Source organism: Mauremys mutica, chromosome 5, assembly GCF_020497125.1.
Source record: "Mauremys mutica isolate MM-2020 ecotype Southern chromosome 5, ASM2049712v1, whole genome shotgun sequence".
In the NCBI taxonomy this organism is placed as follows: Eukaryota; Metazoa; Chordata; order Testudines; family Geoemydidae; genus Mauremys; species Mauremys mutica.
This window is the reverse complement of record NC_059076.1, coordinates 88121847-88146396: the sequence shown is the minus strand read 5'-3', so window position 1 is coordinate 88146396 and position 24550 is coordinate 88121847. Positions and strand designations below refer to the sequence as shown.

Sequence of the window (24550 nt, the reverse complement as noted above, 5' to 3'; positions counted from 1 at the left end):
TGAGGTGCGCATGTGGAGCACTGGCCAGAATTTGGCCCTTTGTTAACATAATTCAGTACATTAAATATTACTTTTGTATTCATTTGGACAACAATTCAGTGGAAGTTTATTGTCCTTAAATTTACGGCTAAATCCTGTTGGGGGAGGGTAAAGCAAAATGGAGCTAAACTGAGGAAAGGTAATTAGGGTGTAGGATGGTGCAAACAGATATGCTCCTCCACAGAATGAAGAACAGTGGTTGTAATCATTGTTCCAGAGTTTCAGGTATTTCTCTCTACTGCACATATATCACCCCTATGTTCCAGCACAGAGAGCTACTGCAGTACTCAGCTCCTTTGCAAGCGGGCTCCCCCATGCAATGGATGTGCAGTTCATCCAGTTTGAGTTCTCCCATGGGTGAACAGAGGGGTAGGATTTTCCCTTAGCCATTAAGTGTGTAACTTAGTATTACAGTTAAATTCTCTCACACTAATTAGCAAAGAATGAGCTAGTTGGAAAATGGAATTCGATCCCATGGGAAATTCTGACATTTTGAAATTTGTTTTCATTCTGAATCTGGACAAAAAGACAAAATTTCAAAACTTCTCCTGGAATGGAAATTCTGAAAAATTTTGATTCACAATCAAGTTGTTTTGATAATATCAAATGGTTTCATTTTGAGGAGTAAATCTTAATATAATTATATATAATATTAAATACATGCATCAATATACAATAAAGTCAAAATGAAATTACATCAATTGATAAAGCCAAAAAAAAAATATTTTTACTTTATCAAAACAAAATTTAAATGAACTGTTTTGACATTTTCCCATAGAAAATTTCTTCTTCACAATTGACATGTGCCTGTGAAACATTTCAGTCTCAAAGAAACTGGATTTTCCAATGGAAAACTGTTCTGTCAAAAAGAATTCAGCCAGCTCTATCAGGGAATTATCTGAGATCCATCATAGAAAAGCCATCTGCAACCTTCACTATCCTAGACTCAAGAACCAATTCTCCTCTTGCTCCATCTTAACTCCATTGATGTCAATGGAATTACAATACAGTAACTCCTCGCTTAATGTTGTAATTATGCTCCTGAAATATGCTACTTTAAGCAAAACGATGTTAAGCAAATCCAATTTCCCCATAAGAATTAATGTAAAAGGGGGGTTTGGGTTCCAGGGGAAAAATTTTCACCAGACAAAAGACATTATATACATATACAGTATAAGTTTTAAATAATTTTAAACAAACAATTTAATACTGTACTCAGCATTGATGATTGTGAAGCTTGCTTGAAATGGGTGTAGAGGGGTTGGGGCATAGGGGCTCGCCCCATTCTGCCCGCCCGGCGCTCCTGCCAGGGAGCGGGATTAGGGGCTTGCCCGCTCCCTGGCTGGAATGCCGGGTGGGCAGAGTGGGGCGAGCCAAACAACCTTGTAACGGAAGATGTATGTTCTCTAATAGATCAGCAAACTAATAACAAAACAATGTTAACTGGGACAACTTTAAGTGAGGAGTTACTGTACCCCTATTTTATGCCAGTGGGAGATCAGGAACAGGTGCTCTGTGTCTCCGTATCTTCTTCTCCACACTGCCCACTTAAAACCAGCAACAGCACATGGTAAACTGAAATCACTTTCGATCAGCATCCATAGCTTACTCTTTTAAAAGATTTCTATGTTCCCTGAAATGTTCCACAATGTCTCACATTCAGCAGACATTGTGTGAGTTAATATCTAAATATTTGATTGAAAGTAAGAAAAACAAGGGATGTGCTGGCCGCAGCTTCCCGCCGCCCCCATAGGCCTGGAGCGGCAACCCGCGGCCAGTGCGAGTAGGGTGACCAGACAGCAAATGTGAAAAATCGGGACAGGGGGTGGGGGGTAATCGGAGCCTATATAAGAAAAAGACCCAAAAATCAGGATGGTCCCTATAAAATCGGGACATCTGGTCACCCTAAATGAGAGCTGTGATTGGCTGAACCTGATGCGGCAGGCAAACAAACTGGCCAGGCCCGGCAGGGTGCTTACCCTGGCGAGCCACATGCCAGAGGTTACCGACCCCTGATTTACATCGTAGAACGGACTGGGTTAAGCTAAATACACATCGATACAAAGGTTTAAAACTAGTATTAAATGTATATTAATATTATTTGTCTCCTTTTGAATCAGAGTTACTTTTTGTGAACAGTTTAGGCAAGACCTTTTGAAAAAGGCCAACAAGAGAAGCAGATGATGGCATGCTACTGTAACTGGGAGAAGAGAAAGGCTCCAGAATACACGTTTGTATATTATAAAACATCTTCAACTGTTTTAAAATTGATTTTCTGACTCTTAAAACATACTTAACCTGTCCTCCTGAGCTGAAAGCCATGAGGCTCAGTAAAAGATTCAATATGATGGTGATGTGCTTAACTATTTTGGTACCTGTGATCATGGCCTGGGCCTCTCAAACTTCTAATTTTTATCAGTCCTTCCAGGTTTATAGATGGGAGATTGTAAGGAAAAGAGACAGCTTCAACCTGCCATCTTCTTTAAAACAGATGCTGGGATGTTTAGCTCCCACACTGTGTGAGATGTTAAGACCATAGATACATAATAAATAAATGATGTTGCTTGATAGGGGTTTTGGGCATGGTCCCATCTGATGAACTTTTGCATCGTTTTAGAGCCAAAGCACATTAGTATCCCACGCAGCTTGGTGTTTTTTTACTACATTATCTTTGATGGACTTGTGCTGAACAAATACAAGGACAGGTTTATTCACTTGGCATTACTTCTAGCCAAACAATACATTACCATTAACTGGAAATCCTCTGTGCCCTCACCCTAAGACTCTTAGATAAGGAACTTAATAATAATGCCCCATAGCGAGGCTGATGTATTGTATGAAAATAAGTTGCCTTGCAGATACTGAATTAACCAGCAACCCCACCTAGGGCCAAGTTTACATGGGTGCATAATTGGGAAGACATGTGCCAGGAGACTCCCCGCCGAATCAGACAGCATGTGGTGATTGGAGGGAGAGGGGGGTGTCATGCCCCACCACCACTCTGAGACTGGTATGCAGCAGGGGTCTATGCTGCACCATACAAAGGAGAGCAATTGTGACTGCACTCCACATTACAAGTGGACAGCCCAGGGAGTATCTTACCTTTGCATCTGGCCAGGAGGCTGTGACTTTCTTTCAGATGCAGATCTCACTACCATGATTCATGCTTTTGTCACCTCAAGATGATATTAAGGCAATGCACTCTACTTTAGAGGTTTTAGCTAACTCATTAGCTGAAGATTCAGGTGTGGTCTGTAATTCACCCAACACATATGCTACTGCAATAGTTAATTCTAGAGTTTAATATCTTAGGCCCTGTCTACACTGGCAAGTTTCTGCACAGTAAAGCAGCTTTCTGCGCTGTAATTCTCGAGGCGTACACATTGCCAAGCCATTTAGTGCGCAGAAACTGTGTGGTTGCAGCGATGTAAAAAAACTACCCCGAGGAGAGGCATACAGCTTTCTGCGCCGGGGCTACAGCGCTGTGCCAGTGTAGACACCCTAGTGAATTACCATGCTGTGACTGACCTCCGGGAGGTGTCCCACAATGCCTGTTCTCGCCTCTCTGGTCATCGGTTTGAACTCTACTTCCCTCCCCTCAGGTGACCAACCGTCATCCCCACCCTGTAAATTCCTTTGGAATTTTGAAAGTCCCCTTCCTGTTTGCTCGGTGACGCATGCAGTGGTCTCAGTGCATCTTTCCAGGTGGCCATGCCTGCTCCATGCACTAGGCAATCCCCCACTTGGAGCAATGCCGACTGCTGGACCTCATCAGCATTTGGGGAGAGGAGGCTGTCCAGTCCCAGCTGCGCTCCAGCCGTAGGAGTTATGATACCTATGGACAGATTTCACGATGCATGACTGAAAGGGGATATGACTAGGACACATTGCAGTGCAGGGTCAAAGTGAAGGAGCTGCGGAACACCTATCACAAAGCATGGGAGGCAAATCGCTACTCCGGTGCTGCGCCCACGAGCTGCCGGTTCTACAAAGAGCTGGACGCGATATTCGGCGGCGAACCCACCTCCACTGCGGATACTTCAGTGGTTCGCGTGCCAGTAGAAAGTGGACCAAGCCAGGAGGAGGAAATCTTGGATGAGGATGTGGAGGGGAAGGGGGACACAGAGGATGACTCGGAGGCCAAAGATGCATGCAGCCGGAGCTTTTCTCTACCCTGGAGGAGGCTGGCCAGTCACAGCTGTCGGATCTTGGCAAAGCGCAAACAGGAGAGGAGACCCCTGGTAAGTGGATTTAATTTTGGGAACTGCTGAAGCAAGTTGTTGGGGGAAGGAGGGTTGCAGAAAGCAGGCTTGTCTCCCACCGCATGCATCTTTGGCCTCCGAGTCATCCTCTGTGTCCCCCTTCCCCTCCACATCCTCGTCCAAGATTTCCTCCTCCTGGCTTGGTCCACTTTCTACTGGCACGCGAACCACTGAAGTATCCGCAGTGGAGGTGGGTTCGCCGCCGAATATCGCGTCCAGCTCTTTGTAGAACCGGCAGCTCGTGGGCGCAGCACCGGAGTGGCGATTTGCCTCCCATGCTTTGTGATAGGTGTTCTGCAGCTCCTTCACTTTGACCCTGCACTGCAATACACAAACCGTTGAAAGATGGTGCCAAATGCGGACAGAAGCACAGGGATTGCTGCAATACGAAGCAATGCATTACGGGGCACTGGGAAAGGACCCAGGGTGCCCCGCGATCCCCTCCACCATCCCACAACTCTTAGCAGCAGAAGAGAAAGACGTGCTCTGTGGGATAGCTGCCTAGAGTGCACTGCTCCGAATACCGCTGCAAGTGCCGCAAGTGTGAACACACTATTGTGCAGGCAGCTGACAGTGTGAACACACAACAGCGGCTTCCCTTCAGCACTCTCTGAGCGGTGCTGTAACTCCCAGAGCTGTAACTTTGCCAGTGTAGACATGTCCGTACACATTTGGCTTATCTTTTCCAAAACACAAACCAAAATCAGACATAGTCAAGAAATTCAAATACACAGAACTAGATTTGAGGAACAGACTATTATGTATTAGTTAAGCACCAATGCTGGGGAAGGTATGGGATCTTTATATATTTGTATAACACCTAGCACAATGGGGCATTTTTATGACTGGGGCCTCTGGGCACTAATGTAATACAAATATTAAATAATAATAACAATAATGGGCCGGGTAATCCTTACTGGCATTGGTGATGATTTACATGAGAATTACTGTAGTTTCCATGAAATTACGTGTGTGTGTGTGTGTGTGTGTGTGTGTGCGCGTGCGCACGCGCAAGGGTTGCACCCGTGTGACTAAGGGTGGTACAATCAGGCCTCATATGACTTGCACTGTACAGAACATAAGAAGGGTTTATGTTAGAGTTTACGATATAAAAGGTATGAACTCCCCATTTGCCAATGAAATTAAAAAAAAAAATCAAAGCACTGTGCTTTACAAGCTCAAACCCGAACATAAATTGTCCACTAATATCTAAGCCACAGTGATTTTTTTTTAAGAAATGCCTAAAAATTGTCCCTACCTGAGTTTCAATTCAAACTGTTTTTTTTTAAACAGCCAACTTATAAACCACATAAGAAAAATAATATTGGTGAAATATCACTGAAAGTAAGACACTGTTGTAATCAAGAGAACATTTTTCTTTGGATGATGATATGTGGCACAAATATTTTAGCAAACCGGGAGATATACACTGTACAATATCAATAGGCCTGATTCTCCTCTCTCACCTGTTTTACAAGTGAAATACAACTGACTTCAAAGAAAATAACTCTGGATTTACACCTGCGTGACAGAAGAATTAGGCCACCTCTCTGTATATTGATATCAAGAAAAGTTTTACCTTCTAGCATTTTTTGCAGACTGCTCCTCATAACATGGATGTTCTCAATACCAATGAACTGAAACTTGATGTTGGAGTAATTGTCTTCATTCTCATATCCTTTCCCTGCTGCTCTGTTTGCCATTGCATTGAGCTGCAAAAATAAATTTAAAAAGACTGTGTGAGAGCAGGAAACAGGTCATACTCAAAAGACAACTTTCAGTCTATTGTAGTGAAGAAAAGGGGATTAATTAAACTGTTATTTAAAAATTCAAAGCTTGTAACTGAATATTCTCATTTTACTTGTGTACTCTAGTAGCTACACCTTTTTAGAAGGGTGCTCAACCTTTAAAGCAGTGGTGGGCAACCTGCAGCCCACGGGCCACACACGGCCCATCAGGGTAATCTGCTGGCAGGCCGCGAAACAGTTTGTTTACACTGACCGTCTGCAGGCATGGCCGCCCGCAGCTCCCAGTGGCGGTGGTTTGCCGTTCCCGGTCAATGGGAGCTGCAGGAAACAGCGCAGGCCGCAGGGACGTGCTGGCCGCCACTTCCCGCGGCTCCCATTGTTCTCTGGCCTGACCTCTAGACATGCACCACAGGTGCCATGCTGGTTCTTAGCCTAAACTAGTAGCTGAGGGAGGCTGGACAGGGTTCCCAGTCGGGTGGTGACAGGTTGGATCTGAAGTGGCTCTTCCCATTAGTCCCAACCCAGCCCTCCCACTATAGCCAAAAACATTCCCTCCTCCTGGCTCGTCCTCTGGCATGAAACACCTAGGATTTAGTTAGGCCCTAAGGACTAAAAGAATGATCTGTACAAGTTGTAGTTCAGAGAGGCTGATCCTTGTTTCTGTATAAGCTCCAATTGTATACAGACTATTGGGATCTTGCTGAAACCCCATCATTCATTTGTGTTCGAGTGAGTGACTAAAATTTTCACACAAGCCTAGTTAGCGAAGGGATAAAATTAATCTGATAATCCCATATTAAAAAGTATGTTGGTCTAGTTTCAGTTGCTGGGTTCAGTGTGTGGGTGTTGGTGGCCTGTGATATAAAGGAAGTGAGACTAGATGAGCTTTTGCTAAAGTGCCTGCCTTTGTTTTGATTCATATCATTATTGGCCTTTTGGGATTCTTTTGCTAAAGTGTCTGCCTTTCCTAAATTGAAGACCTCAGTCTCATTGCTTACAGTAAGACCAGATAGATATTTACTTTTACTTTGAAATCCATTCACTTTGAATTTGTTTATATATTTCTGAAAGCTTTGAATCTTTGTTCAATTTCCCACAGAAATTTCTCCAACTTTCCTTTTTTGGCTTTTTGATAATCATTTGTGACACCACCTTACATCTTTTATAATTCATTAACTTTTTACTATTCATTGAGTTTTTTGCTTGCTTGTGTGCCCTATTTCCTTCCTTGATTGCTAATTTGCAGTCCTCATTCCACCAGAGTACCAGATTTCTAAGCTGGGAGCAGCTCTATGCACACACAATTCATTTTCTACATTCAGTAGTACCTTCTAAAATTTACAATAGTATGATATTTCATAAGAACATACAGCATACAGGAATGTGTCTCTAGTCAGATGGCCTGTAGGGTGGTGGCCCTGCCGCTCAAAGGAAGTTAGATACCTAGGCCCTAGTCAGAGGGAGGCACCTATCTCACTTGGGATTCACAGCTGTGAACCCTCTCCCAAAGCTGGGTGCCTAAGCCAGCCCTTTCTTGTGAAAAATTATGGAGAGATAGTGGTGATGCCACTTCCTTATATCTAGTATCCCAGTGGTTAGAGCACTCATCCAAAATGTGGGACACCTGGATTCTAATCTCTGCTTCAGAACAAGGAGGGGTTTGAACCTAGATCACCCACATCCTGGATGAGTGCGCTAACCACTGGGTATTCTAGCGAGTGGGCTAAAGTGTGGGTTCCTCCTCTGCCTTTTATGCAGGTTAGATGTACTTTGAGCATGTCTACTGACTTGGGCCCCCCACAGGGAACACAGGCAGGAGAATCCCTAGTTTATGAATCCCACCAGGGTTTATGAGTTAGGCTCAGAGCAGCTTGGTAGTGTCAGGATTTAGGGACTTTGACCATGCCCATTGGCAGAAATTTAGGTACCTATAAGACTTCAGCAGTGGAAACTTAGGCACCTGCTGGGTTAGACAGCAGCTGAGCAAAGGTTTTGTGAATGCCAGTGGTGCAGGGGCACAACTAGATTTTCCTGAGGAGTGGGTTTTTCTCCCAAGTTACCTACCATCATGTCCTAACCAAGTCACAATCTCTCCTTCTGGAGCAGGCCCAGGAGCAAAAGAGGAGGCGGCAGCATGAGAAGATGGAGCCCTCACCCCACTCCAGGCCTTCTCTCCTCCCCTCACATGAAAGAGACTGGGACCGCTCTGTCCCCCCAATCATTGTGCCCCAGAATGGCACCTAAATGTTGGACTTAGCAGCCTAAAGAGGCAGTTGGGTGTCCTGTGAATCTAACCCCAGATCTCTAATATAGAAACCTCTTTTAACTTGCAATTTATATATTTAAAAAAAAAAAGTAGGCAGAATATTTTCTACCAAGTGCACTAAACGCCCATCTGCTCATCTTTTAGTGTCAGTGAACAATGTAAAAGAAGTTTCATCTGGACAGTGTTCTTTTAGAACAGTCCTCAGCATGCCTTGCTATGAGGATATAAATAATTTGTTGAATTCAAATCTCTCTCTCCTTTTGAATTAGACATGAGTGTTCTCCCTAACACAAACAAAGTAGCCTCTCAGCAATAACAAACAACCTTGGAAAAATCATCCTAACCCCATTTCTCCCAACAGCTTCCAATCCCCATTTCCCTACCCCGGTTCCTAATGGTTTCTTTGCTCAACCAGTCCCAGCCTCCCGCTTCCCCTGGCTCCCAGTGCCAGCCTCCCCTCCCAGCCTTCCTACCTAGCCAGTCCTAGCCTCCCTACCCCACCCAGGTCCCAGTCTCCTTGCCCAGCCAGTACCAGTCTCTGCCTCCCAGGCTCCTTGTGCCAATATATACCCCCCGCCTTCCTCTGCAATGCCCTCGACTCAGCTTTTGTCCACTCTGAATCTGAATCAGATCTTTTCCTTCTCCACACTGCCAGGGTGTCACCATTGCAAGCCCAGGAGAGACAGGCTCCCTGCTCTCAGTACCAGTGCCTGGCCCCACCTTGGCCTGGGGCATCTGTGAGCAGCCATTACTGAGAAAGTCCTTCTGAGCCCCTTAGCTCTGGGCTGGCACATGAGCAGTCACTCTGTTGGAATGGCATATGCTCAGTCCAGTCACAGGTAGGAGTTGTGAGGGGATGGAGGAGGCTCAGTCGCTCTGTGGGGATGGTACATGCAGAGTCTGGTCAGCACTAGGAGCTGTGAGGGGATAGAGGATGCTCAGTGCAGATAGAATCTTGGGGATTTGAGCTGTTAAGCTCTAGCAAGTCTCTACAGAGCATGTGTGAACTGTGATTTTTCAAAGGTTTATAACCTGGAGTTCAGACTCAAAAGGTAAGTCCAGAGTAACTTTACAGAGTGGAATTACTGTGGATTTACCTGGAAGCAACTAAGAGACTAGAATCTAGCCCCTAGTGGCCACCATAATTTGGACTTCTGTATTTTCTCTGACTTTGCAACACATATCTGGTGTTGTTAAATATGTGCCAGAATTGTAACATACTTACTTTAGGCCGAGTGTCAACAACATATATGAAATTGCTTCCTGGATTTGCCTTTCTGATGGCCTGTAGCATCTGTTCATCCTCAAGGCACCGAGCACTGAAACCAGACAAGGGCTGGCTGCTCCTGCAGATTGAAGCCTGCATTAAAACAAATAACATCCCCTCATGTGTTTAATGTGCATTAATAATTTACTACACAAAGTTATTTACAAAACAGATCACTAGGAAATGAACAAAATAGCTCCATTACATGTACAATTAACAGGAAGAGTAGAGCAATATTATTCATTAAATGTAGCTGAATATTAATAATTTAATGTTGTTCTGTCTGTCAGCACCCCTGTATTCACACCCTACATATTACTGCAATGATTTTTGTACAAAATATGCCTTGTGAAATACCATTTGAAAACTAATAACATTCTGGTCAATAGTATCACTGAATATATGAAACAATGCTGTATGTGAAATTATGGGTGCTCACTGATATTATGCTTTAAAGTCTGTGACTAAAAGGCGTTTAAACCAGGCATGTCAGGAGGAGTTGATAAACGGGTTTGTCCAGACAATGGAAAGAGTCCAACACCTCAAACCAGGTGTGGCCAAATTCAATGGGCTATTCATTTGTATTGGAGGTTGCAGCAGGAAGAGATAATTTGCAGAATAGCTACCACCAGCAGGGTCAGGGAACTACATGCTTATTGCGTGACTGTTAGTGTCCAGGCTGAGCTACAGCAGCAGAGCATTTAAGGCATCAGGGTTACAGGCCAGGTGGTCTCACACCCTCTCACCCCAAAACTCAGGTCCACACTTACATTATTATCCTTACAGTAGTAGGAAAGGGCTGGGAAACGTCTTCTGCTCCGGAATTTAGAGCTCCCCACAATGATGTGTGCAGTTGCAGATTTTGGTACGTACACTTCAGTGGGGTATGAATCACAGACCTGCCAAAGGAAACTCTTTGTTTGTTTGCTTACTTTGTCTATTCAAATAGAACTTAACATGAATGTTAACTTTAATCATCACGATTACAAAAACAAAATCACAATTACACACCACCCTCATTCTGAGGATCCTAAAGTGTTTCAAACATTAATTATGCCCCAGTGACAGGGTAGTCTGTCCCCTTAATGGAAGAGGGGCCTCAGAGTTAACTCTCCCCCACCACAGGGCACGGTCCTTTAATATTTTGGAAGGCCTGATATATACAAGGACCAAGCAGATACTGGTAGAAAGAAAGTGATTTGGAAATAAGGAGTGTTTGGAAGGAAATCCCATTACTGTTTCTTTAAGGGCCTAGGACTGAACTGAAAGGTGACCAGGCCGTGGAAGCTGCAGACTACTGCAGAATCAGAACAGTGGAAAAGGCAGTACAAGAACAAAAGAAGGCCTGCAATGCCATGTTCTGGCAGGAGGTGGTGCAATGATGGTGTGTTCACCATGTGACAGACTCTCACAGGACCTCTAGGAGATAAGAAATTATTATCATTATCCCCATTTTACAGATGGTAAAACTGAAACAGAAAAAGGTGGAGTGCTTTATATTCATGTATCCAATAACTTTGTGTGCCTATTTCAGTACACAGGATGAACAGGGATTCTGGGAATGAATCAGGATTGTGTAGTAAAGAAGAGTATGGTCTGTCTCATCAGTTGCAGAATTTGGAAGGTGTGCAAAGAAATTGTCTTTTCTCTTCCCGATTGACTCATGGTTATGCTGTTGAATGCTGTCCTGAGGAATCTGGCCTCTGCCGCAGAGTTCCTAGGTAATGGTGGGCAAGCCACTTAAACTGAAGTGTTCACAGTCAGTGACTAACTGTATGTTTATCATTTTTGGGTGCCCAGCATGAGACACCTGAGATGAGATTTGTGATAAGTGCTCACAGCTGCAGCTGAAGTCACCAGGAGCTGTACTTTGAATATAAAAAGTGCAATCAAAATGCTAAATTCTCTAGAAAATCAGTTCCTAAGCATCTCTAACTGGGCATCCAAAATTGATGGACACTTCACAACTTTGGGTCTAAAACTCTCTGTGCTTCAATTCTCCAGCTGTAAAATGAGGATAAAAATACCACTTACTCTCACAGGGGTGAGAAGATTAATTAATAGCTGTGAAGCATTCTGATAGTATGATGAGCACCACAGAAACACCCAAGAGGAAATTAATAACTGTATATTCAGTGCTGGGGTTTGGATATTTGTGGTTAAGATCTGGGGGCACAATCTGACTGAAGAGAAAAAGAAATATTAAATAACTCATTCCCTGACAATAGCTCAGTGGTTTGAGCATTGGCCTATGGAAAAAATGTGATCATGTAATTAGACACATAAGTGAGGCTGACCCCTAAGGTTACACATGCTACCTTAATGCTGGCATTTTCTAACGTGTGACGGCTTGACTTTGCAACCTTAATGTTCTTTTAAGGTATTTCTTTTGGATGCTATTTTAACAGAGTTCCCTTTTCAGTGTTGGAAGACAGCACTGAATTCTTGTAATTCTTTACCATTGTCACATGAGAAATCGTTTTTGCACCAATGAAGACTGGCTTCAATGGACTTATTTTTGATTAAGTGAGATCAGATTCAGGCCTGTTTCGGGGACATGAAAAAATATGACTAATTTTTATGTATGTATATATGAAAAACACTTCTTTATTTATAATGTATTAAATAATATATTAAATAATAAAAATAACTACTTTGTCTCTTCCTTCTGTGTATTCTTTCCTCCTTTTTCTCCCTTACCCTGCCTTCATTACCCTTTTCTTCCCTTCTATGATCCATCTAGATAAAATGTTTTCAGTGCTTTTGGTGTCTAATTTCCCTTGTTTTTCTGTAACACTTCATGATTCATCCTTCCTTCTGTGGCTCATTCTGATCCCTTACATTTAAGGCTGTGTCACATTAACTCCTACATTTGCCCTAAACCAGAAGTTTTCAACCTCTTCCTTACCAGGTCCCACCTGTTTCTCTCTCCTTCTCCCTTATCATTTAGGAAGTGAATGGTGGACACAACCCCGACACCTGTTTGCAACACCAGCCCCATCCCCAGGGGTGGTTGTAATCCCCAGGTTGAGAGCCCCTGCCCTAAATTAAGTCTTCTATCATAGTATCAGAGGGGTAGCCGTGTTAGTCTCGATCTGTAAAAGCAGCAAAGAATCCTGTGGCACCTTATAGACTAACAGACGTTTTGCAGCATGAGCTTTCGTGGGTGAATACTCACTTCTTCGGATGCAAGGAGTGGAAATTTCCAGGGGCAGGTATATATATGCAAGCAAGAAGCAAGCTAGAGATAACGAGGTTAGTTCAATCAGGGAGGATGAGGCCCTGTTCTAGCAGTAGAGGTGTGAAAACCAAGGGAGGAGAAACTGGTTCTGTAGTTGGCAAGCCATTCACAGTCTTTGTTTAATCCTGAGCTGATTTTGGTATATCCTGTATAGGGTTTTCGGTATAGGGTGGTGTTAATGTGACCATCACTTATTTTCCCAGGGTGGAAGAGGGGGAGCAGATGCAAATAAGTGATGGTCACATTAACACCACCCTATACCGAAAACCTACTGACCGCTATGCCTACCTTCATGCCTCCAGCTTCCATCCCGGGCACACCACAAGATCCATTGTCTACAGCCAAGCACTGAGGTACAACCGCATCTGCTCTAACCCCTCAGACAGAGACCAACACCTACAAAATCTCCACCAAGCATTTTCAAAACTACAGTACCCGCACGAGGAAATAAGGAAACAGATCAACAGAGCCAGACGTGTACCCAGAAGCCTCCTACTGCAAGACAAACCCAAGAAAGAAACCAACAGGACTCCACTGGCCATCACATACAGTCCCCAGCTAAAACCCCTCCAACGCATCATCAGGGATCTACAACCCATCCTGGACAATGATCCCACACTTTCACAGGCCTTGGGTGGTAGGCCAGTCCTCGCCCACAGATAACTTGCCAACCTGAAGCATATTCTCACCAGTAACTGCACACCGCACCATAGTAACTCTAGCTCAGGAACCAATCCATGCAACAAACCGATGCCAACTCTGCCCACATATCTACACCAGCGACGCCATCACAGGACCTAACCAGATCAGCCACACCATCACCGGTTCATTCACCTGCACGTCCACCAATGTAATATATGCCATCATATGCCAGCAATACCCCTCTGCTATGTACATCGGCCAAACTGGACAGTCTCTAAGGAAAAGGAAATGGACACAAATCAGATATTAGGAATGGCAATATACAAAAACCTGTAGGAGAACACTTCAACCTCCCTGGCCACACAATAGCAGATCTTAAGGTGGCCATCCTACAGCAAAAAAACTTCAGGACCAGACTTCAAAGAGAAACTGCTGAGCTTCAGTTCATCTGCAAATTTGACACCATCAGCTCAGGATTAAACAAAGACTGTGAATGGCTTGCCAACTACAGAACCAGTTTCTCCTCCCTTGGTTTTCACACCTCTACTGCTAGAATAGGGCCTCATCCTCCCTGATTGAACTAACCTCGTTATCTCTAGCTTGCTTCTTGCTTGCATATATATACCTGCCCCTGGAAATTTCCACTACTTGCATCCGAAGAAGTGGGTATTCACACACGAAAGCTCATGCTGCAAAACGTCTGTTAGTCTATAAGGTGCCACAGGATTCTTTGCTGCTTCTTCTATCATACTATTTCCACAATTCTATAATAAATGCAAACTTTTTATATTAGAAACAAAAGAAAACAATTAACTTCTGGCAGAACATACAGTCCCCTCTGAGGAGGTCTCAAAACCCCAAGTGATCTTGTGTAGCATGTGTGCGCTCCAGTGCCAAGGCACAATGGGAGTGAGCTGATGTGATGTGTACTGACAGGCTGACTTCAGAACTGGTTTAGGATGTTATCTCTTTCCATTAATGTTACTTCATCACATTTTTAAAGTCTGACTCAAACAAACGTAGGGCAGGATAGGAACATCAACTAGCTAGGTAGAAAGGAGTGGAATTAAGATTTGTGACTTCTCAGACCATTGTGATAATATTCCATCACAAACCATCCTCAGCAGCACTGCACATAATTTCATGATCAAGGAAGTAAGAAAGTGTTAAATTCATTCTTTCAAACTAATGGCTTGTGTAACTATTAGGTGGGGGCAAAAAATTTTAAACACTCACTATCCCCAATTCAGCAAAGCATTCATATGCTTAACTATGCATGTGCTTAAAGTTATTTTGACAAGTCACTTTATCTCCTTGTACCAGTAACTCCTCACTTAATGTTGTAGTTATGTTCCTGAAAAAATATGACTTTAAGCAAAACGATGTTAAGTGAATCCAATTTCTCCATAAGAATTAATGTAAATGAGGGGGTTAGGTTCCAGGGAATTTTTTTCCACCAGACAAAAGACTATATATTATATAGTATATGTGTGTATATATGTGTGTGTGTGTGTATATATATATATATATATATATATATATATATATATATATATACATATACATATACACACACACACACACACACACACTGTATAAGTTTTAAACAAACAATTTAATACTGGTACACAATGATGATGATTGTGAAGCTTGGTTGAGGTGGAGGAGTCAGAGGATGGGATATTTCCCAGGGAATGCCTTACTGCTAAATGATGAACTAGCAATTGGCTGAGCCCTCAAGGGTTAACTCTCACACTCTACAAGGCAGCAGGAATGGAGGGAGGGGAGAGAGCATCAGAGACAGACACACACAGACACCCCAGCTGCTGCTGCCAGCAAGCTCCCTCTGTCCTGAGCCCTGTTGTGTGTGTCCCCTGCTCTATGGAAGATGGGGTAAGCAAGGTGCAGGAGCAGGGGGAGGGGGACACCCTGACATTAGCCCCCCCTTCCTCCCCTCCCCCACACAGCAAGCAGGCGTCTCGGGAAGCAGCTCCAAGGCAGAGGGCAGGAGCAGCAGTGGGGGGAGGGACAGCTGCAATTGCTAGCCTGCTGGGCAGTTGCTGCACAGGGAACTTAGGGGAGTGGAGAGCTGATAGGGGCAGGGCTGCCCAGAGGATCCAGGGGGCCTGGGACAAAGCGGGGGAGCTGCAGCACTTGTACTCACCCAGCGGTGGTCCGGGTCTTTGGTGGCATTTCGGCGGCGGGGGACCCTTCAGTCGCTCTGCATCTTTGACAGCACTGAAGGGCCCCCCGCCACCAAAATGCTGCCAAAGACCTGGACCACCACCGGGGCCAGGGCTCGCGGGGCTCCTGCGGGGCCTGGGGCAAATTGCCCCATCTGCCCCCCCCTCCCCCCGGGCGGCCCTGGATAGGGGGGCTGCCGGTCCACCTTGGTTCCAAGCCCCCACCAGCCAGCTGCAACGGGCTGCTCTTCCTGCAAGCAGTGGACAAAGCAGGCGGCTGCCAAACGACGTTAGAAGGGAGCATTGTGCAACTTTAAACAAGCATGTTCCCTAATTGATCAGCAACGTAACAATAAAACAACGTTAACCGGGACGACTTTAAGTGAGGAGTTTCAGAGTAGCAGCCGTGTTAGTCTGTATCCGCAAAAGAACAGGAGTATTTGTGGCACTTTAAAGACTAACAAATTTATTTTAGCATGAGCTTTCGTGAGCTGCAGCTCACTTCTTCGGATGCATAAAATGGAACACACAGACAGGAGATATTTATACATACAGAGAACATGAAAAGGTGGAAGTATGCATACCAACAGGAAGAGTCTAATCAATTGAGATGAGCTATCGTCAGCAGGAGGAAAACAACTTTTTGAAGTGATAATTAAGATGGCCCATAGAAGGTGTGAGGAGAACTTAACATAGGGAAATAGATTCAATTAGTGTAATGACCCAACCATTCCCAGTCTCTGTTTAGGCCACAGTTAATTGTGTCTAGTTTGCATATTAATTCAAGTTCAGCGGTTTCTCTTTGGAGTCTGTTTTTGAAGTTTTTTTGTTGCAAAATTGCCACCTTCAAGTCTGTCACTGAGTGGTTAGAGAGGTTGAAGTGTTCTCCCACTGGTTTTTGAATGTTATGATTCCTGATGTCAGATTTGTGTCCATTTATTCTTTTGCGTAGAGACTATCCGGTTTGGCCAATGTACATGGCAGAGGGGCATTGCTGGCACATGATGGCATATATCACGTTGGTAGATGTGCAGGTGTACGAGCCCCTGATGGCGTGTCTGATGTGATTAGGTCCTATGATGGTGTCACTTGAATGGATATGTGGACAGAGCTGGCATCGGGCTTTGTTGCAAGGATAGGTTCCTGGGTTAGTGTTTATGTTGTATGGTGTGCGGTTGCTGGTGAGTATTTGCTTCAGGTTGGGAGGCTGTCTATAAGCGAGGACTGGCCTGTCTCCCAAGATCTGTGAGAGTGAGGGATCATCTTTAAGGATAGGTTGTAAATCTTTGATGATGCGCTGGAGAGGTTTTAGTTGGGGGCTGTAGGTGATGGCTAGTGGCGTTCTGTTATTTTCTTTTTTAGGCCTGTCCTGTAGTAGGTGGCTTCTGGGTACTCTTCTGGCTCTGTCAATCTGTTTTTTCACTTCAGCAGGTGGGTATTGTAGTTTTAAGAATGCTTGATAGAGATCTTGTAGGTGTTTATCTCTGTCTGAGGGATTGGAGCAAATACGGTTGTATCTTAGAGCTTGGCTGTAGACAATGGATCGTGTGGTGTGACCGGGATGGAAGCTGGAGGCATGTAAGTAAGTATAGCGGTCACATTTGGGGACAATATATATCTTCAAGTCATTGGCACTGCTATGGGTACCCGCATGGCCCCTCAGTATGCCAACATCTTTATGGCTGACTTAGAACAACGCTTCCTTAGCTCTCGTTCCCTAACGCCCCTACTCTACTTGCGCTACATTGATGACATCTTCATCGTCTGGACTCATGGAAAAGAAGCCCTCGAGGAATTCCACCGTGATTTTAACAATTTCCATCCCACCATCAATCTCAGCCTAGACCAATCCACACAAGCGGTCCATTTCCTAGACACTACTGTGCTAATAAACGATGGTCACATAAATACCACCCTATACCGGAAACCCACTGACCGCTATACTTACTTACTTAATAAATTTGTTAGTCTTTAAGGTGCCACAAATACTCCTGTTCTTTTTAAGTGAGGAGTTACACATGGGTAAAACAAGATAATGAGTCCTTTCTCCCACTCTGTCTAACCTCTTTGGGACAGAGGGACTGTCTCTTAAGATGCTATGTACAGCACTTAACACCATGAGGCCCCTGCCTTGGTTGGGGCCTCTAAGATCTACTGTAATACAAATAATAATTACACACTTGGTAGTCTCTGTTTACATCACTGATCTGCCAATAGTTATTTGGAACACCCATCCGATTGTATTCTTCATTGAGGCCCACAAGCTTCCATCCTTGTTCTCGCTCTTCTTTATCTAACTTTGGGTTGAATGAGAAGCAGTAGAGCTCTTCATATTTCACTGAAAGAGAAAAGAGGCAATAAGACAGGACAATAAAGCTGAGCTGAGAACAAAGTCTCCAAAAGCAACGTTGGTATGTTATGTTACTGTCTGTTATTCCCATTCGGAATCGTATGTTTTGCTATGCAAAAGTCCATATACCAGCATCTAATCACACAGAAGCTTACTTTGAAAGTAGTAGGCTATTCTGCTGTTTGTGGCCTTTACCGCCCACCTACTTGTACAGGCCTGTATTATTGATCCTACTTACAATATAGGAGGAGAAGCGAGGGCATGGCAGGCTCAGGGGAGAGGGCGGGAAGGGGTGGAGTGGGGGCAGGGCCTGGGGTTAAGCAGTGAGCACTCCCGGCACATTGGAAAATTGGTTCCTGTAGCTCCAGGCCCGGAGTCGGAGTCTATACAAGGAGCTGCATATTAACTTCTGAAGAGCCGCATGTGGCTCCGGAGCCACAGGTTGGCCACCCCTGCTTTAACACATCACAAGTGCATGTTTCATCCTCTCACTGTAAGGTCCTTATAGCTTTTGGATCAAAGATTTTAGTATTTCAACAAAATAAAGTACACTGAATTCTGGCAAACAGTCACATCTGTTGTGAAAACGTCACCATTTGATAAATCTGTTTCAGACTGTAACTGTCTTGAAATCAAACAGGTTTAAATACAACCCTCGGTTACTTCTATTTTATGTCCTTGATAAGCAGAATAAGTCAAAAATAGAGAACAGGAACTTATGTATGGCTTTAATAAAAATGGTTTTCATTTTAACGTCCATCTTCTTCTGCAGAAAGCATCTACTGTACTTCCATTATAGGTGATTGTTTTAGATTTAACAGAGCAATAAAGACTAGTTTTAAGTTTCCATTAAATATATAGCATATGGAATCTCAGGGAAAAAATAAAGCTAAACACGTCTCTGGCGTCTAATGACATGATGATTTCCATTAATTAAAAAGCTTGTGTGGTTTGTAATGTTATCACAGTTCCTTGGGGAACTCAGTTCCCTCTTTAGAAACAATTATTAACAAATATGAGGACAGAAAGGAAGGAAAGTTCCCTTGTTAAATCTTTACGACTCAGGCACTGAGCTCAAGATCAGCAAAGTCATTATTTAAAGAAAAAGAGAAGAAAGATCACTGAAACGCAGTTTGCTAGATCAAACGTCGTTCTGTGTTTTTTGTTATGGCACAGCCTCATTTGCTTATGTACAACTGTGTATAATTGTTAACTTTAACCTGAAAAAAGTAACTTCAAATAAAAAATCTGGCTGAAATCCTGACATTTATTTTGCATCCCAGTTGCCAAAGAATGCATTAAATTAGCTGAATAAAACTACACTTCAGATATTTCCTTTCCTTGTACCTGCTCACAAAACTAAAGTGGAAACTTTCACAACTATATCAAATTATAATATACATGTCTTGGTTGTATGTATATCTAGCCTGCCTATCATCTCAGGTTTTAATATCATATGATGGTACATAAAGGTTTTCCAAAAGCATCGATTGTGCCTTAAAGCTTAGTTAACATATACCCTCTATAATATTTAAGGCCTGATACAAAGACGGTATTATAGTCATTGAGCTAAATTCTGCTGTTGTACAACTTCAAATGTTACTGTGACACAAAGTAGCCTAAGCTAAAGGGCCAAATTCTGCTTTCAGTTGTACCCGTGCATGTTCCATTAGAAGTTGACAGGTACAACTGAAAGTAGAATTGGACCCTTTAGTGTGGTTAGGCCACCTATGTCACAAACTGTTACACGGCATTACACAATATCATGACAGAAGATGGGATCTTACAGTTTCAGGTATGGTATAATGCAGGAAAAAAGGCAAGTGGGGGAGGGAAAATAGAACCTGATTCAGCCAGAATTCCTCCTAGGGAGGACAAGCAGTCCACAACTGTACAGCAATTATACTACCCTTCAAGGGGGTGCAGCACTCTGGCAGACAGAAACAGGGGATAGAAAAGTTGCAACCACCAGTATTGGTAGGCCAAATCCTGCTCACTTTACAATCTGTCCTATTAACTTCAGGTGAGTAAGATTCCCATCCCCCCCCCCCCCCCCCAGTGTCAATGGCAGATGCTTTACTGCTAGAGGCAAAACATGATGCTGCTCTGCAGCAATGCCACCCACCTGGTTCAACTGGTGGAAAATGTGACTGGATCCACAGAGCATGGGATAGCCTCAGAAGGAAAGGGGAGGGGCAGTCCTTGCAAGAGTAGGCCTCTAATCCCCATAGGCACTGCCACTCATTGGCCAGCCAGAGGGAGATAGGAGCCAATTGACTCCCTGTCCTGAAAAGTTTTCAAACTAAATCACTTAAAAAATGATGGTGTGAATCTTCTAAAAATGAAACCTACATCTATTTCTGAGTGGTGAAGAATATGTATTGTTATAACAACATAGAAATCTATGATTAAATCAAGTCTTCCTGACTAGTAATTTAAATCAAATCCATCCTGCCAGCCAGTGCCTGCTAGTGACCTCTAACTAGACATGGCCCTGGGCTTTGTTTGTTCTACTGACCGCATTAGCTGTCCCACTATGTGTGCTCACTAGCACTTACTGCCACATTATGGCTGCCTCTTGTATGAGTGTTGCTGATGGAGTGAGGGGAGACTCTCCAGGCAGATTACAAACAAAACTGCCTTTGCCCTGATGTTTGAAAAAGATGCTGACATCATCTCACCAGCAGGCAATAGTCCATTAACAACCTCGGCTCCTGTCAAAGGGCATTCAATCCGGCTAATTGCTTACAAGCATTAACGTCTAGTGCTGTGCTCCCCTTGCATACCTGGCCGTGCCAGACGTATTAAAGATATGTAAACATCATGGCAATCTCTTTCCTGAGGTATGATAAGCTGGATGATCTGGAAGTTCTTGCAGCGAATCAGCAAAGGGCAGCCAGTAACAGTTGTGGCCTGTTTCTCAATGGAGGAAATTTGGCTGTGAAGAATCTGAAAAAAAGACCAAAATCGGTTATGCCAAGCAAAAGTGACATCTGTGGTACAGAGAAACACTACACTGATTTCCCATGGCCTAAACAGTAGCAGAGACATTTCAGAGAGTCCTCACAACCCTCCTCATAGCTCTTTCCTCTTTTCTCCACTTCCAGGCACAAATGATAAGAGACTGACATGGCTCCTATCATAACCCAGAAGAAAAAGTTCTCTAATGTTTCAGATATTCAAAGGGTGTTACAAACACTAACTAATTCATGACATCTAATTGCTTTCTTAAAATGTAAGCTAGTGGTTATAAAAGACATCTTTTTTGATCCAGCTTTAATGAGAAGTTAACAGCACCAGTGATACGAATTAAAAAAAAGAATCTAGGCCAAAACTTTGCCCCTCTCAATTGGCAAAAGCTCAAATATCAGCTCTTATTTAATGATACTGTACACTGAAGGTGAGGATTGGAGGGAAGGAAAGAATTTATGGTTAATATCAAATGGGCAATAGAGTCAGTAACTAAACTATAGGCAGACACTCAGATAGTATAGTGAGGGAGGCACATCAGTACCTAGATAGCTATAGATACATTAGATAGATTTGATAAAACAGACAGACAAATTGGGTGAGAGATATAACAGGTAGACAGATACCAAATTACCTCTGTGTGGGGGAGGGGGAGAGAGAGAAATAACTGATACTGCTCAGACAGATACTGATAGCAGCATCTTTACCTTCATGTAAGAATACAAATTCAGAGTACCTCAGGATTTCTGCCCTATTCTTCCCCACAGGATACCAGTAATTCTAGTTTGAAACAGTGGTCCCACTGTAATTACTGTAGAACAGAGGTTCTCAAACTGTGGTCTGTGGACCATCAGTGGTCCGTGAGCTCCATGCAGGTGGTCTGTGGACTGTTCCTTCTAAGGTACACGCAGAGGTGAAAATAAGCCAGTGCGGTCTGGTATGCCGTGCTGGACCACATCGACTTCCACGGCGGGGATTGAAAGGGCTCTGGGCTGCCCGCACCTGCGGGCAGCCCAGAGCCCTTTAAATCCCGGCCGCAGCTCTGGCGGCCGGGATGGGGCCGAGATTTAAAGGGCTCAGAGGTCCCTGTGGCTGCGGGCAGCCCAGAGCCCTTTGAATCCCGGCCACGGCTCTGGCGGCCGGGCTGGAGCCAGGATTTAAAGGGCTCCGGACTTCCCTCAGTGGCAGGAGCTCTGGGCCCTTTAAATCTCTGCCCCAGCCCTGAAAAGCTCGGGGTTCCCCCTGGCGGCCAGAGCCCCAAGCCCTTTAATTTGCCCCTGAGCCCCGGGGGGCTCCCAGCCACCTCTGCAGCTGGGAGCCCCTGGTTGATTTAAAGGCTCTGGGTCGCCCAGCCACAGCTGGTTCCCCAGGGCCTTTAAATCTTGAGAGGCCACGCCCCTTCCGGATGAGACCACACCCCTTCCAGGTGAGGCCACGACCCCCTCCGGACTCCGGCAGTACCGGTAAGTCCTGTAAGTTACTTTCACCCCTGGGTACAAGCCTGGGCGACCACACATTGGAGAATGAAGGGCCACCCACCTCATCAGCGGAGCGGTGCGGGCCTGGCTCCACTAATTAGGTACCTGGACCCCGGAGAAGATGCACATGTAAGGTGAGGTGGTGGCCTTGTGGGAGGGGGCAGTGGGGTGAGAAGAGGGGGTGGGGGAAATCTGGGATGCGAAGGGCTGCAGCAACCAGAGAAAGAGGCGACTTTCCCCAGCTCCAGGGCTGCGGCTTCCAGGGAGAGATGGCCATCTTTCCCAGCCTCAACTCTGTGGCTGCTGTGGTGGAGAGGAAGAGAGATATCCCCCCTTCTTCCCAGCCCCAGCTCGGGGGCTGCTGCAGCGGGGGAGAGAGGGCACATCCATCACATTAGAAAAGTAAGACTACTGATATTAAAATATGAGTTGTGTGCTTTTATTTGTAGAACAAAAAAATGTTAATTATTAAGAGTTTTTTTTTAATATAGCGTTTTTATCCAAAGTGCTTTCAGTAGTTAACAGTACAAACAACATTTGGAAAGATCGTTAAGTGGTCGCTGAGACCCTCACCAATTTTCAAGTAGTCCATGTAAAAAAAGTTTGAAAACCACTGCTGTAGAACACTAATATTTTTATGAAGGTCCTTACATTTCTATTCCTGTGTTTCTGATCCCAATTCTCCTATACATTTTTTAAATTTATCTAGGTAATTAAGTTTTCAATCTAAAATTCAGATTCTGAATGGCTAAAGGAATATATAATGTCTCAGTTACCAACTTTAAGCTCATTATTTTACAAATATTAATAGGTACAATGCCATAGGTTTACATAATATTTTACAATGTAAACTATTTTTATTTTAAAATAAGATAAGATCGTCACTACAAGAAGCTTAGTGAAAAAATTAGGTCTAATACATAATCATACCCAAGTTTCTTTACGAGTTTCAGACACATTTTCCACAAAAATAACATGAGTAGCTGTTAAATACAGAGTCCCAAGTGCTGCTTTCCTGGAAGATATACGATCAATTAAGCGGACATTTTCCACCTAAACAAAGAGATGACATATAAAGAAAGAAAGTTAGATTAAGACATAAAAGTCTGATTTTACTGTAGAGCAATCCCATTACCTATATTTGTACCCATGACAACAAAGTGAATCAAATATAGTTTTATATTTTAAGACATACAGCACATTTTACCATGTAAACAAAGAAGAACACTAACTGAATTATAGAGGTTGTTCCACTTATAAAATTCATTTTAATTGTTTATAAGACTGAAAATATTTTGAAGAAAATAAATGACTGCATGAGTGAAATATACAAATATTACATTATACCTTGTACTGAGGTTCTGCCTACTGATTTCACTCAAGGAAATAATTTTTATACCATTGTATTTATTTTCTTTAAAAAAAGCAAAGAGTACATCTGGGCTCATATTCTGCCATCAGTGCATGCAGCTCCCATTGACCTCAGTGGAAGCCATATGTGCATTCCACGTCCTATCTTCAGTAATATACATGCAACCCTGTTCAATTGACATGATGAGTGACTTTAACCTGGAATTTGGGGCATCTGAAATTAGGGATGTGAATGTGACCTTAAGGATCTTGTTTTGCTTTGCTATGGTGTGGCAGCAGAGAATACAGTTTGTTCCCCACCAAAATCCCACCAGGTAACCATAGCTCTACCGTTCTTAGACTAGTACAGAATGACTACAAGGGGAATAATATTGAAAACAAGCAAACTCAACATTAGCATAGCCAAACTACATATAAATTATGAGGGAAGCTAGCCTCAGCATGGAAAGACTAATTTAAACACAGAAAAGCACAGTTTAAACCAATTTTTAACCAGAAAATGTTAAGATAAATACACTCCACAATTCAAAGGTATGACAAGATGTTCCCCAACATCTCCAAAACCAAGTTCACTGATGCTATACAAAATGACTGTTTATACATTGAGGTGGGGGAGGTGACAGGAATTTTGGTATTAATAAAATAATAAACCCTACGATTATGAATGAGCTGCTAAAGAACATATTATGAGTGCATGACATTATCAGTGACCTTCAGCAGACAGCGCTCTTAG

The 24550-nt window shown here is 43.6% G+C and overlaps 1 protein-coding gene across 2 annotated transcripts in view; it reads right to left on the bottom strand.

Moving 5' to 3' along the window:
- The window catches only part of MTMR7 (myotubularin related protein 7), a 79916-nt gene that overhangs the window by 31059 nt on the left and 24307 nt on the right, over window positions 1-24550 (bottom strand). For both annotated transcript variants that reach the window (XM_045017406.1, XM_045017407.1), the window contains exons 2-7: window positions 23377-23499; window positions 20785-20947; window positions 17829-17986; window positions 10353-10481; window positions 9541-9675; window positions 5881-6013 (exon numbers count right to left, since the gene is read on the bottom strand). In XM_045017406.1, coding sequence (XP_044873341.1) covers window positions 5881-6013; window positions 9541-9675; window positions 10353-10481; window positions 17829-17986; window positions 20785-20947; window positions 23377-23499 — 841 coding nt within the window. The remainder of the gene's footprint in view (window positions 1-5880; window positions 6014-9540; window positions 9676-10352; window positions 10482-17828; window positions 17987-20784; window positions 20948-23376; window positions 23500-24550) is intronic.